The following is a 13,202-nucleotide window of genomic DNA, read 5'->3' as shown; positions in this document are numbered from 1 at the left end:
GTAATGAACACGCATGCGCACTGAAACGAACGCCGGCTGCCCAGCGGGGGGAGACAAAGCATCGCCGCGTCCTATAGCAGAGCGCGAGGATATTTCAGCGACAGGCGCCACAGCCACTCAGGTATTGGGGGCGGGACACTGGTATCTAGAAATACAACAGAAAGCGGCACGTTTAGCGCTCCACTTGCGCAGTGTGCGTACATAGCGCGGTATGGGGTTATTGCACAATGCCTGCGATAGAAGCCCAGAACTGCCCCCAGTAGCTTTTGGGTTACTGTGTAGCAGTCAGAGTGGAAATCCTGTGGAGTTTATGAATCAAAAGTGGCCTTATCACCTTAGCAACCAGCTTCTTTTTCCTAAAGAATGGACCATTTGATTGGTTGCTTTAAATCATGATGGATGATTGAAATCATGGAGGTCATCGATAACAGGTTACCAGAATATGACATGAACACCAGACAAGAGGCCATAGAGTGAAAATATTGTCTAATGTCAAAATATATCTTCACCAGAGAGTAGTAGATCAGTGGAATGTCATTCCGGCACAAGTTACACCCTTACAAAGGCTACCTGAACCAATCAAAAATAATCAGCAACTAAACGATGGGGGCAGACATAACAATGGGGAGGAATAATCCTGCAGATCATAAGAAAAGGAAGTTTAAAGGACTTTCCCAATGTGGTTTTTTTTTTCTTATTTTGGTTATTTTGGGCTAAATTTAGTGTACAGAGCAGTATAATGTAGGATTTGTGGAAAAGTGACAGATAAGAAATACCACTTTATTTTACCATAAAAATGTAAATAAACACATTTCAAAATCCGAACGTTTTTTCTCTATAAACAGACTGTACAGAATTGTAACTTTAATATAAACAGCAGAATCAGCAAAGAAGAATATTTTTAGTCTAACATGTCGACGGCGTTGGGGTCATACGACGCGGAAACCAATCCCAAGTAAGTCTTGTCGGGTTTAGGGAAATGCGTGCGAATTCTGTGGACCACGCACGCTGGAATCGGGCGTCCTTTTTTCCTCCCCAGACGGCCGTACGCCCACATGCAAAAGGCCCTGTAAGCTGTTTTTCTGTAGTCGCTATATGGGGGACAAAAAAAAATAATAGTTTATTTAGGAATGTGCATGTAGGGGTATATTTTCTACTCGCTCATTAAAACACTCCAGACAGGAAAAAGCTGGGGGTGGGGAGAGGGGCAAATGCAGAAAGCCCCCTACCCCATGCTTTCAGAAGGATGAGACCATGAAAATGTAAAGAGACCTCTCAGTTATGATATGCATTAAAGTGGGGTTATGATGCTCTGATAGCCCCCCTCCAGCACAGCTGCCAACAGTCATGATTTTATCAGAGAGTCCCAACAACCAGTCATTGGTGAGGTTCGGGGCCCATGAGGTTGACAGTGGGCAAGGGGTATGTCTGAAATGTTACTAAAACCAGTCAGAATATTACCCGTTTCTTTTAATATCCTAACTGCTAAAAGCTAATATGGTGCTATGTGCCAAATGTGGGGCCATCGCCATGGCGACTAATGAAACACTCTTTCTGCCTTTTGCCCCAGTCTTTTAGCATAGTCAGAAGTTGGGCTTTATTTACTAAGTGAGCATGCAGAGGTTTGGATCACATCTCACCTTTCTTTCAGGTCGTCCATGCGCGGTAACCGCAGCTTGGAGTAACTCGAGCTGTATCGATACAGCGATATAATGTGCTCTCGGGAAACCAGCCTGTCCCTGACGTAATCGCTGTCACAAATGCATTTTTTGCCCTCGGAAAGCAAGGGCTCGATGTTCTTTATCTCAGTGCAACATACGCACTCATCATCCGTGGGCAACGCCACGCAGCCCCCACACGAGCACCAGGCTGTGTCCCCGACGCGCACAGGAGCAGCGGGGGGCTTACGCTTCGTACATTCTTCTCGCCGATCGGGAACCCACTCCAGGCAGTTCAGCAGAAATGGGGGAGTTGGGCGACTGTGACGCTCCCTGTCCATGATTTCTATCTGTAGGGAAGAAATGCAAAAGTAAAAAAAATAAGTAAATATATTTCAAAGCAAGGAACTGAAACTCAACTCTCCATTTAGTGAATAAAGCCCAGAGCGAAAAAGAAACATTCAAACGTACCAATCTCCTCCGCCTTTCTTCGTCGTCACTGCTGTCACTGTTTGAATGGTTTCTGTGGGATAACATTACAAGCAGTATATACCGTTACACTCCAGTGACATTCTGCTACGGAAGTATGTGTTTTCTAAATAATGATACAGAATAGAGTAAAATGCTAAAATATTTATATATCAACATTGGCTGAAACTGGGAATTTTACAGCAAAAAAGACATACGAACACCAAACAGCAGCGCCATCATGAGGAATATGAGGGTTATAACACTCACCTTTCTGTGCCGCCTTCTGCCTGGAAGCCGACTTTTATCCTTTTTACTGACAGCTGAAAGATGAATGCATTTTATTTTAGGATGTTTTATTCTACCGAGAGGGTGGTAGATAAATAGAACAGCCTCTCAGGAGATGTGGTAGAAGCTAGTTACAGTGGGGGGGGTTAAACATGCATGGGATAGGCATAGGGTAGAGGAGTTCTGTAACAGCCATGTAAAGTTTCACTTACTGCGTTTGTTCCACCTGATTCCTCTTCATATTCATGCCTTCTTATAGTGAAATCTGAAAAGAAAACACATAAAAGCTTACACAGACCATATAAAAATCGAGGTAAAGACACGGTGTAACTGGAATCCACGTACCGGTATGCTCGTAGCCTGCGTGACCTTCTATCTGGTCGTCCATTTCTTGTTTTATGGGTTCATCATCTGTTACACCAACAGAACGTATTCATGAATGTGCGCAGAGTGAGCATATTATAAACATTTTAACGAAACCAGGATATACGACTGCGGAATAGATCCTAGAGAAGTAGTATGAAAACTCATGTAAAATACGAATGCGAAACAAAAACATATTTTATAACTACATGGGTGTAAAATAATTTACGGTGACTCAAGGGGTAGCCGTTAAGAGTTGGTCGCAGAATTCTGTTTCACTGGGAATTGATAGAAATATTGATAAAAATATTAAGCAGCTAATGGAAGCCAATCAGACATCATCACTGTGGTAGCTCAAAAAGTAAAAGTGCTCTAGAATGTGACAATATCTATTCTTCATTCTTCTTTTAATAGTTTCTAAAAAAAAAAATATGAATATTTCCCATAATAAAACATAAAACCATTCACCTGTCCTGTAGCGGCCCGTGGGCTGTATTTCCAGCAGCTGTGAGATGTCCTCTTCTTTCACCGCAGTAGGAGCTGTTCACAAAAACAGCAAAAATAATAAATAATAAGTAATAATCAATAAACGGTGTTGCATTAGAATTAGTGAAAAAATATTTTAAAAATAATTTAAAAAAAACAGGATACGCTCCAACCTCAGACTCACGTGATGTATTACAAATATTTTTTATGTGGTGCGCTCAGAAAACTTAAGAGTATAGGAGGGTTTTATGTTCTGCTGATTAATCTAGACTATACACATTTTTTATTTACTTTTTTCATTCAAAAAAGCATACTTTACCTTTTTTTAAAAAAGAAAAATATTCATTAATGTTTAGTTTTTAATTGCCAAGCTTTGTTGATTCTTGCACACACCGCTAGACACTGAATTATGGTTTATTTTTCTTGTAAAGATTATTATTTCGAGACTTCCACATAGTTTTTTGGTATTCTGAATGCCATTTAGGAAAGAATATACCAATGCCTTACGCGAGGTGCAGATGACATTGATATCCAGGTCGGCATGGTTATAATTATCTATGGAACACATTTCTTCCTCTTCCTTAACGAAGGACAGGTTGTCCTCTTGTGTATCTGGGTGATCTGCAAAAAGATTATTTTATACAGAAAACATATTTAATACGGCGAATGTAATTAGAAAAAACAATGAATTTACAGGCAGCCAATAATCATGTAACCTTTCAGTTCATTTTACCAGGAAAGATGTTTCTAACGCTGCATTTAGTTATCATTAAAAAAATAAAATAAATATATATAGACTCACTTTTTGGCTTAGCTTCAGAGCCCATGCTGACTTTCTTGCAAACCTCCCGTTCTTGCTTGATGTTTAAGGAAATCACAGAATGGATTACAGGATATGCTGTAAAGAACAGTTATATACATTTATATGAAATCACAATTTTTGGCCATTTGGTCATTTTGGGACCCAGCATGTTCTTAATCCAGTATTGGGGGATGGGTCTATAAATCAAAATGAATAAAACTAAACACAATAATGGGCAGAATGCAGATTAGCTACATAATCATTTCTAATCAGGGTAGTGGTATTGGAAAGTAATATGGAGATTTAAAAATCTTCCATAAAAAAACTAAAACAATGTTACACCAAAATACTCTGGAATGTCACCCACCTGCATTAAGTTCCTCTTCACTGCAGGGGGTTTCATCTGCTGCTTCCTCCTTTATTTTTAGCAAAAGATCCGGGACAACTACAAGAGTAAAACAAATCACAGTAATTCATTGTTTGCACAGACAAGGGGGTAAAAGTCTGAGACCCCCATATCACTTAACAATATTTTTTAAAAAAAAGGCCATTCCAAAGTGATCACATTCCTGGAAAGTACCTATGGTTCAAAATTTTGGGGTCACCTAGGAATGTCCTTGTTTTTGTTTGTGTTTTTTTTTTTAAAAGAAAAGCACATTTATTCCATTAAAATAACATGAAATGGAAACCCAGCACAGGTGGGGTTAATGTTGTAAATCACTATTGTAGTTGGAAACGGCTGATTTTTTATGGAATATCTTCATAGGCGTACAGAGGCCCTTTATCACTCCCATCACTCCTGTGTTCCAATGGCACGATGTGTTTGCGGATCCAAGTTTAAGTTTAAAAGGATGATTGATCGTTAGAAAACCCTTTTGCAATTATGTTACAGCTAGAAATGACCCCAAACAGTAGAGTATATAACACAGGTCTACAGAAGTTTGGAACCAGGTCAAACAGTAAACGGGTGAAATAATGTTACCGTCATTATGGTCAGAGGAATACTCAATGCGGACACAGGCTTCGTCTTCTTTCGTTATTCTGAATAGGGTGTCTGGATTCACAATTGTGTAACCTGTTTAACGAATACCACAGAATTATAAACAGTACAGCAGCCATGAGCACGAAGGGACCTTGTTCCAGGTTATGATGCAGACCTAGAAGATGTATCTCAGCCAACAGACAACGCTAACAGACACCCATTGGAAAGGTATTTGCAAAGACCCAATGTAGCTGTTGAATTAGCGATGGCCGAACCATCTTTATTTCATTATAGTCAAGAAGTCGTCATTAGAAATGGTCGACATCTACCAGCTAATTACTAGATTTAGATGGATAATCGCCTAATGCTATAAAGTATGCCAGATCCCTGTATTACCTAAAGACACGGAGCTATCTGGATCTGAGTGCATAGAGACGTCAAAATAAATATAAGAAAAGGAGAAAGTGTATCGCTAGCGTCCATGTGATCGGCTGCTGTCCCTCTCATCGGAGGGAGCAGAAGTTAAATGAGACCTAACTGAAGTATTAATTGGAGTCGAAAACGAGGCTACAACATTCATTAGGAAACAAAAACACAATTTTATAGAACTTTATTCCTTTTAGTTTTTGCGTTGTATGCATACAATGCGTTGTGTAACGTTGTTACAACATATTTGCAATATTATAGTCATTACGGAGACTCACCTAGCGTTAGCAAAGCATTGTGGATTTGCTTGATCACATTCTGGTAAAGCTCTCTCTTTCCTCTCTCCAAGCTGGTCCACTGCTCCTCTGTAAAAGAAGCCACGACGTCGTGGAACGTAACTGGGACCTGACGAGATATTTTAATCATCAATATATATCAGATAAGCAGAGTCATGGTGGATAGAATTAAAGAGATAAGAAAAACATGGCTGACCTACATTACTACGCTTAATGATCAAGGAGAAAAGTATTTTGTCTGAAAAAGGGCGTCCGGTGACCCAGGCAGCCTTATAAACACAGAATGTATATAAAAGTACTTTGTAGATACTTTAATATACTTTCATCGAAGCCGTTAAAAAAGGAATACATTATTTACGTTTAGGAGGAGATAAGGTGTAACAATTGGCTGCTTGAAGCAGTTAATCGGTGGCAAAAAAAGTGCTTCTATTGCAATAAATGGCAGTACTTTCTGCACATGCGGACCCTGCCTCCGGGACCCTTACTGAGCCAGTGCTGGAGCTGAGCGGTGCTTAGTATATAACACAGCAGGAGATGTGCTCAGATAACACAAATCCTGCAAGCTAAAGGGTTAAATGTATATTAAGGGATTCTGCAGAACCTCTCCATACAATTACAAGAAGACACCACGAAAATGTAAAGGGGCAGTATTATACCCCTTCGTCAAAAACAAGAAAAAAAAGTAAACTAAAGCAAAATCGTCATTCTTTCTCCATGATCCCACTTGTCTTTCGCCTGATTGGCTGATTAAGCTGTCAATCAGTGACAAGAAAGTGCTCCCATTGAAATCAAAAGGAAGACATGCACCCTGGGGTCTAAAAAGACCCCCTTTTTAGACCCCCTGCACACATCGTTCGACAAAATGACTGGAGGTCCAAAAATGTAGAGAAAATGCTCAGAAAAAAATGACAATTGAAAAGAAAGGGATGTGTTTTATGTTACCGGAGTAGACATTGTTAGAATCAGTCAGGTTGAAAACATAAAACCTTGATTTCCATATGAAGAGGTCCTTGCAATCGGACGCCCCTAAAGTGAGACAAGAAACACGCATCATCACATAGGAAGTCCTGCCTTGTGACATCATACATTCCCTGTTAGTATGAACACAGAAAGCGCCAATCACGCTAAAGCTGTATTCCTTTGTTTATTGATTGGTTTCCATACCGGCGGCAGATTCCCAATATGGGAAAGGGCCAAAGAGGGGCCCCTAAGGGGTGTGGTAAGAGGAGTGGCTAGGGGTAGGGCTTTACCTTTTATGTGATTTGGCGCCTTCTTGATTTGAGTGAGAATAACATATGTTTAATTTATAAAGCCATTCCTGCTGTTTCTATACACATTATGGGGGCTTTTAGGGCTGTAGAACCCTGCGATACCCTCATACCCAGCAAACATTCTGAGTTCCTAGAAAAGAGGTAGGAAAAAGGAGCATCAGGGATTTAAAGACCAGAGAGGACTCTCTCTCCTGAACAGGGACACTTGGGAGGTATGGGACAATACATCCAAAGGGACCATATGAAACTGCTTCTTTATACAGTAGAAAGCCTACTGACCGTATACACAAAACTCCCACTCATCGCCCTAGTTCCCCGGAGATACCTACCGGGGGAAGTTATTATGGTCACTGTGCCCGGACTCCCACGTGAGTACCAGTTATCAGAAGCCAGCCCACAACAGGAACGATACGCGCATGCGTAAAAGGGGACTGGAACAGCAGCAATACGTCATGCGCCCGGCAGGGGGAGTCCACAAAATCCCAATAACTGTGGAGGTGCTTGCGCAAATGCGCGTGCACGCTTCTTTGTCTAGTCAGAAGCTGACAGTTCGCAGCGGGTTGCGCGTTCACTGGATTCGGAGCCGCGCATTCTGCGCGTTCTCCTGTTCTTCCAGACATTAGAGGCTCGTCTGATGGGTTAGAATTAAGAATTCTTCTTATTAATAATAATATTATTATTAAATAATGTGTATAATAATGGTTTGCAGGGCTATAAATGATATATTAAATTATTAAAAACCGTACAATCTCGGGGACGCGGAACCCGCTATTGCCATTCGGGAATACGCGCTTGGCGCAGTTACCTCGTGACGCGCATCCAATCAGACTCACGAGGACATGCGCGCTAAATCCCTGTGACAAGGACGCACTGCAGCGCATGTGCAGAACTGGATTCTTGCTCATTGGCTGCTGAGCTGTTGGATTTGATTGGATTGCAAAACTAGAATCTAAACTACATTTCCCAAGACCTTCTGCCGAGTCGCACAGAGGATTGTGGGAGTTGTAGTCCATCATATGGCATGTAATCCCTAATACTGTTAAAGTGGTGTTTCTTTGAAACTGAGGTTGCTAGGAGCAACTGTTAATAATTATTATTTAAAGTAATTAACAGCAACTTCACAGAGTTAAATATCCTGCGCCTCTGTAGGTCTTCGTAGGTAGTTGAGCTTGGTTCATGCGCGGTCTTGGCGAGGAGAGCCCGACTTGTGCTCATCAACCTCTAGAAATTGGCAGTTTTTTTATTTTAGAGTCCTCATTTTTTGTTGCTTTTTAAAATTACGAATTAGTCCTGAGTTTGATGATTTCTCAGTAAACGAAAACCCACAAAACCCACTGTATCCACCAATAAAGTCATTTTATAATTTATAAAACACACAAAGTTATTTTGGAAACATTTTTGCTTTATTTCACCTCCGGTAAAAAACATACGGTACTTAAAACTCGAGACGGCCGCAAGACTGAAAATATTTCATTGCTTTCATCCAAAATGTTTTTTCCCAAATAGGGATTTTATTGCGTTTTTTACCTCTTGGTTTCTTAGAGTGTAAATAATGGGATTCAGCAGCGGGGTTAGGACCGTGTAAAATATCGATACCGTTTTATCGGCTCTGTACGATACGGAGGGTCTCAAGTAGATAAAAACACATGGTCCAAAAAATAAGGTCACCACCGTGAGGTGGGAGGCGCAGGTAGAAAAGGCTTTCCCGAGACCCTCTTCGGAAGCCGTGTTTAGAATGGTGGAGATGATTCCGCTGTATGAGGCCAAAAGCACAACAAAGCAGATCAAGGAGATCATTCCGCTGTTTGCAACAAACACAACTTCGATGATGAAGATGTCGGAGCAGGCCAGCGCGGACAAGGGGTGGATGTCACAGAAGTAATGGTCAATCTTATTGGGACCACAGAAGGTCAGTTGGCAAACCATGGCCACCTGGATGATGGAATGCAGAAAACTCGCAGTCCAGCAAACGGACTCAAGCAGGTAACACGTGTTTTTGCTCATAATACTAACGTAACGTAACGGGTGGCATATGGCAACGTAGCGATCGTACGCCATGACGGTGAGGAGAATGCTCTCCGTGCCCGCAAAGAAGTGCAGGAAGAACAGCTGGGCGATGCAGGCGTCGGTGGATATCGTGTCGCTTTCGGAGAGGAAGTCTGTTAGGATTTTGGGGACGGTCACCGTGGCGTAGCACAGGTCCACAAAGGACAACCTGCTCAGAAAGTAATACATGGCGGACTGGAGACGCGGCTCCAGGTGGACGGTGACGATGATGAGAAGGTTTCCCGTTAGGATCAATATATAGATGCCAAGCAAGAGGAGGAATAACACGATACCCGTCTTGGAAAAGCTTGCAAGGCCAAGCAGAGTAAACTCCAACACGGCCCCTTCTTCTGTCGAGTTCATCGCCTTCATGTCTTTTGCTCTGGAAAACAAAATCCCCAATAAATATCTCTCATGTTAAATAAATAAAGGATCCCGATACGTCAAATGTCCAAGAAAGGCTATTAAAACACTACGATAGAATCTTGGCTACCAAACATCTACAAATCAGGCATATCCAGAGGAACACAGGGATTAGGGTCCAAAAGAGGGACACTTGGAAGGTATGGTACGTATTAGTCTACATGTTTGCAGGTGAGGTCCACATTTCTGCTTCTTCAAGTCCAAGGACCATCATGGGTGAGAGTCTCCTGCATCAAAGGCTGAGAGCGTATAATCTGCTCAAGATCATCACTTGGAGTTTATTCTCCACGATGTTTGGCAAAGTCTAAAAGTGAATACAGCCCAAAATGTCAGCGATTTATGAATTAATGTTAGCGGCTTACTAACAGGGATGTTGGATGCCAGCGCACAAGTTCTCAGGAGTCAAAAACATTCTTTATTTGATAACATGATCCCAAACAGAGATCCCAAACCTATAGGATTTCAGCCGGCAAGCATTAAGTATGACCTTCTTGATATAGATGAGAATATTATTGGGATTAAAAAAGCAGTTTTTAGGTATAGGAACCCCATTTCAAAATCTAGACCTTTTTTGTATGTAACTTTTCTGAAGCCAGGGACTGTGTGCGCAAAAATGATATTCTAATACTGATCTATTTACCTTAATAAGTAAATTCCAACCTAAGTGAATAATAATTTTCACTAACCCATCCTAAAAATAATAACCTGAATTGGCCAGAATTGTGATATATTCTCCATGGGCTAATACATCTCTCTGAGGTTCATTATAACACCAGGAGCAAATCTATCATAAAAACGCCATTATTATTTTATTTAAATAATAAAGTCGTTTTCTGTTGTTATTTTGAGTGATTGATACATTAAATCAGAGCTAAATTACATGAGAAATTACCAAAACAATAATTATATACTGTTTTAATTAAATAATTAACTTGTAAACATAATAATCCTTTTATTGAAAAAATATTGTTTAATATATTAATAAACAATAGTGCAAGATTTATTAGGAAAGAAGGCAAAGTATTTTCGTATATTTTTTTCATTATATAAAAATTCACTGTAAAAATATACATTCATTCTAGATTAACTAGGGAAAAGGCAAAGTATTTTATTTTTTTCATAAAATAAAAAATAAATAAGCATTAATACTAGATTTATTAGGGAAAATGCCAATGTATTTTCTTATATTTATTTTTTTCATAACAAAAATTTTATGAAAACAACTAATAATGCTAGGTTTAATAGGGAAAATATGAAAAATATTTTTCTGTGATATTTAAATTAAAAACAGTATAAAAATATGTATATAGTACATAATTTCACATTATAAAAGGTGATTTATCTCATTGCTGATAAACTATAACGTTAATAAGTATATTTTGGTAATAAGCAACTCAAGAAATTGTGGAATTACAACTCTCCAGTAAGGGGGTGCTTGTACCTAAGTCAAGGAACGCTACTAAAACAGTGGTTTTCAGAATTAACCAATAGTTTCTGTACTGGCAAAAAAAAAAGAAAAAAAACATAATTTGTTAGCACGATAACTGGAAATTTAGAATAAAAAATGTATATATTTATATATTTATATAAATATATAAAACAGGACAGGGCGAAGATGATTTTCTTAATGTAAAAAAGGTAAATTTTTTGGTGTGTTATACACTTATACACTTATGAATCATAAAAGCTGCCTGCAGATCGGCCCCCATTCGGCCCCCGTCTAGTCGCCCGTTTCTCCTGCTGTAAAGACGCAAATCTTAATCAGCCGTTGGTCTCGTCTTAGATTCAGGAGCCGTATGTCTATCCCATGCATGTTTAATACCCTCGCTGTATTACCCTCTACCACTTCTGCTGGGAGGCTGTTCAACCGATCTACCATTTTTTATGGCCTCTATTTATTTAAATGTTTCTGTCATATCCCCCTAAGCTATACATATGGAAATTGGCAAAATAGTTGACTTACCTATAATAACTTATGTTGCTTTTGACGCGGATGATGATGTCGTCCTCGTGCACATGGCACTCCATCCACTCTTTGAGGGCAGCGCTGTTATAAATTCTCAGCCTACGTGTAAAGATCTGCCCTGGGATTTCTTCCCTTGCCATTAATTTTAAATATTTTGTACAATAACAATAATAACCCCAATGTAATTTTTTTAACAAGTTCCCAAATGCAATTATCCATGGCGTGGGTGATGCAAACCATTCCCTTATTTTGTTTTTTTATTTTATTTGTCAAAACAAATGATCACTGGATTTTTTATTTATAAATAATATTTTCTTCTGTTCGGTTTTGCAGGGGCCACGCACGATGCAGATTACTTACATGTGCTCTGCAACGTCATCCATGGATCTGGCCTAAAAAGACCATGATTATACTAACAGTTATCAATAGCCTATATAATTTGCATTGTTGGGTGATGTCATATAGTGATGTCATACATCGAGGAACATTCCAGTGAAAACAGGGCTCTGTGTGAAGTGAGAGGGAGCGCTGGCAAGCTGCACTGATGTGGGAGGAGAGTGTGTGCGTATGTATGTATGTATGTATGTATGTATAAGTGTATGTGGTAGAGTGTGTGTGTGTTACTGTATGACAGTAGAGTGTGTAAGTGTATGTTGTTAGCATGTGAGTGCATGCGTGTGTGTCAGTATTTGGTGTTAGATTGCGTGTGTGAGTTAGTGTATGGTGTTTCCACAAGTGTGTGTGTTGGTATTTGGTGTCAGCATGTTTTAGTCCGTGGTGTTAGCATGAGTTTATGTTAGTTTGCGTCTATGTGTTCTGATTGTATGCCTGCCCATGTGAGCGCTGCTTAGGACCGGTATAAAAAGTGGGCCGGGACATTCTATTGGTTGCTATGGTGATAAGACTACGTGTTAAACTCTGCATCAGAATCACTTTTTATACATAGTCTCTGTTGTGTCTTCCTGGTTGTTGCTGGTTGACGGTTCCCATAACACTTTGCCGTACTTTGGGCTGGCTGAGTGTTAATGGGACTGCAGTTCACTTCTTGCAAGAATTTACCTTCAAAAAAATTTAAACAGTAAGCTTTAAGCTTTTGAAACATCCAGGAAAGAATACAATTTTTTTATTTGAAACAATTGTAACCATAAAACAATCTGCACGATAAAATAATCTGCTGTACAAAACATGATAAATGCAGGCAAATATATTAAACTCGGTAATTTAGGTTTGGGTTAAACTCATCGCACCCCTGACATATAAATATGTTTACAGAAAATACTATAGGAGGAAAGACACAACCGCCTCCCTCTAAATGCTATGGCAGTTAGAACAATATATAGTTATGTTGGGGTACTTGCCTAGGCTTACACCAGGGCAGCCCCCCAGCACCTACCTCTGCTGCTTTGATTCTTTCTATTGGGCATAGAAATCCATAGTGTAAATGGGACTAGAGATCCCCTGTTTAACTGGCCAATCAGCCAGCAGGATCTGTGGAACTACCGCCCCCGAGGACCTGCCTTCTAAGGTCTCAGCTGGTATACAGCACTTCTTAGCACAGAGGTGTTTTATCCATTCTAAGTGAAGTGAAGTGAAGTGAAGTGAATAAAGTGCATTTGGATAGTATTTATTATGGTTGTGTTTGTTCATGTGGCTAATTTGCTGCTAAGGTAGTTAATACTCGTTAGGAAGATTTCTCTTTTATGATGGTTCAGTAAATATCCATCGCC

At 39.9% G+C, this 13,202-nt stretch overlaps 2 protein-coding genes across 4 annotated transcripts; both read right to left on the bottom strand.

Moving 5' to 3' along the window:
* Positions 1-759: 759 nt before the first annotated feature.
* Positions 760-7,901, bottom strand: LOC128469989 (uncharacterized). 3 transcript variants are annotated; one of them, XM_053451806.1, is made up of 14 exons: positions 7,846-7,901; positions 6,712-6,795; positions 5,752-5,878; positions 5,048-5,140; positions 4,433-4,510; positions 4,066-4,161; positions 3,771-3,884; positions 3,246-3,317; positions 2,760-2,825; positions 2,627-2,679; positions 2,397-2,449; positions 2,130-2,181; positions 1,641-2,008; positions 760-1,091 (listed from the first exon to the last, which is right to left on the bottom strand). In XM_053451806.1, exons 2-14 carry the CDS (start codon positions 6,721-6,723, stop codon positions 902-904), a joined length of 1,374 nt encoding a protein of 457 aa, XP_053307781.1. In that variant the 5' UTR covers positions 6,724-6,795; positions 7,846-7,901; the 3' UTR covers positions 760-901. The 3 variants fall into 3 exon arrangements, with proteins under 3 accessions (XP_053307781.1, XP_053307782.1, XP_053307780.1); XM_053451807.1 differs by lacking the exon at positions 7,846-7,901 and having other exon boundaries at positions 6,712-6,880; XM_053451805.1 differs by lacking the exons at positions 6,712-6,795; positions 7,846-7,901 and having other exon boundaries at positions 5,752-6,060.
* Positions 7,348-11,537, bottom strand: LOC128470502 (olfactory receptor 4Q3-like). The gene is made up of 4 exons (XM_053452396.1): positions 11,473-11,537; positions 8,637-9,468; positions 7,787-7,894; positions 7,348-7,365 (listed from the first exon to the last, which is right to left on the bottom strand). The coding sequence occupies exons 1-4, from the start codon at positions 11,535-11,537 to the stop codon at positions 7,348-7,350; spliced, it is 1,023 nt and encodes a 340-aa protein (XP_053308371.1).
* Positions 11,538-13,202: the final 1,665 nt, after the last annotated feature.

This window comes from Spea bombifrons, chromosome 12 (assembly GCF_027358695.1).
Source record: "Spea bombifrons isolate aSpeBom1 chromosome 12, aSpeBom1.2.pri, whole genome shotgun sequence".
Taxonomy (NCBI): domain Eukaryota; kingdom Metazoa; phylum Chordata; class Amphibia; order Anura; family Pelobatidae; genus Spea; species Spea bombifrons.
The sequence above is the reverse complement of the archived record's forward strand: the minus strand, read 5'-3'. Positions and strand labels throughout refer to the sequence as shown.

What these genes read in the sequence shown, in the direction of transcription:
- LOC128469989 (XM_053451805.1), bottom strand. Translation starts at nt 5,899, where the DNA reads ATGATTAAAATATCTCGTCAGGTCCCAGTTACGTTCCACGACGTCGTG. An exon ending in CTCTGAAGCTAAGCCAAAAA is followed by an intron (nt 3,885 to 4,065) that starts GTGAGTCTATAT and finishes ATCTTTTTGCAG; the next exon opens with ATCACCCAGATACACAAGAG. An exon ending in CAATGTCATCTGCACCTCGC is followed by an intron (nt 3,318 to 3,770) that starts GTAAGGCATTGG and finishes TTTTGTGAACAG; the next exon opens with CTCCTACTGCGGTGAAAGAA.
- LOC128470502 (XM_053452396.1), bottom strand. Translation starts at nt 11,537, where the DNA reads ATGGAGTGCCATGTGCACGAGGACGACATCATCATCCGCGTCAAAAGC. An exon ending in AGCAACATAAGTTATTATAG is followed by an intron (nt 9,469 to 11,472) that starts GTAAGTCAACTA and finishes TTTGTTTTCCAG; the next exon opens with AGCAAAAGACATGAAGGCGA. An exon ending in CGTACAGAGCCGATAAAACG is followed by an intron (nt 7,895 to 8,636) that starts GTATCGATATTT and finishes TCCTTGTCACAG; the next exon opens with GGATTTAGCGCGCATGTCCT.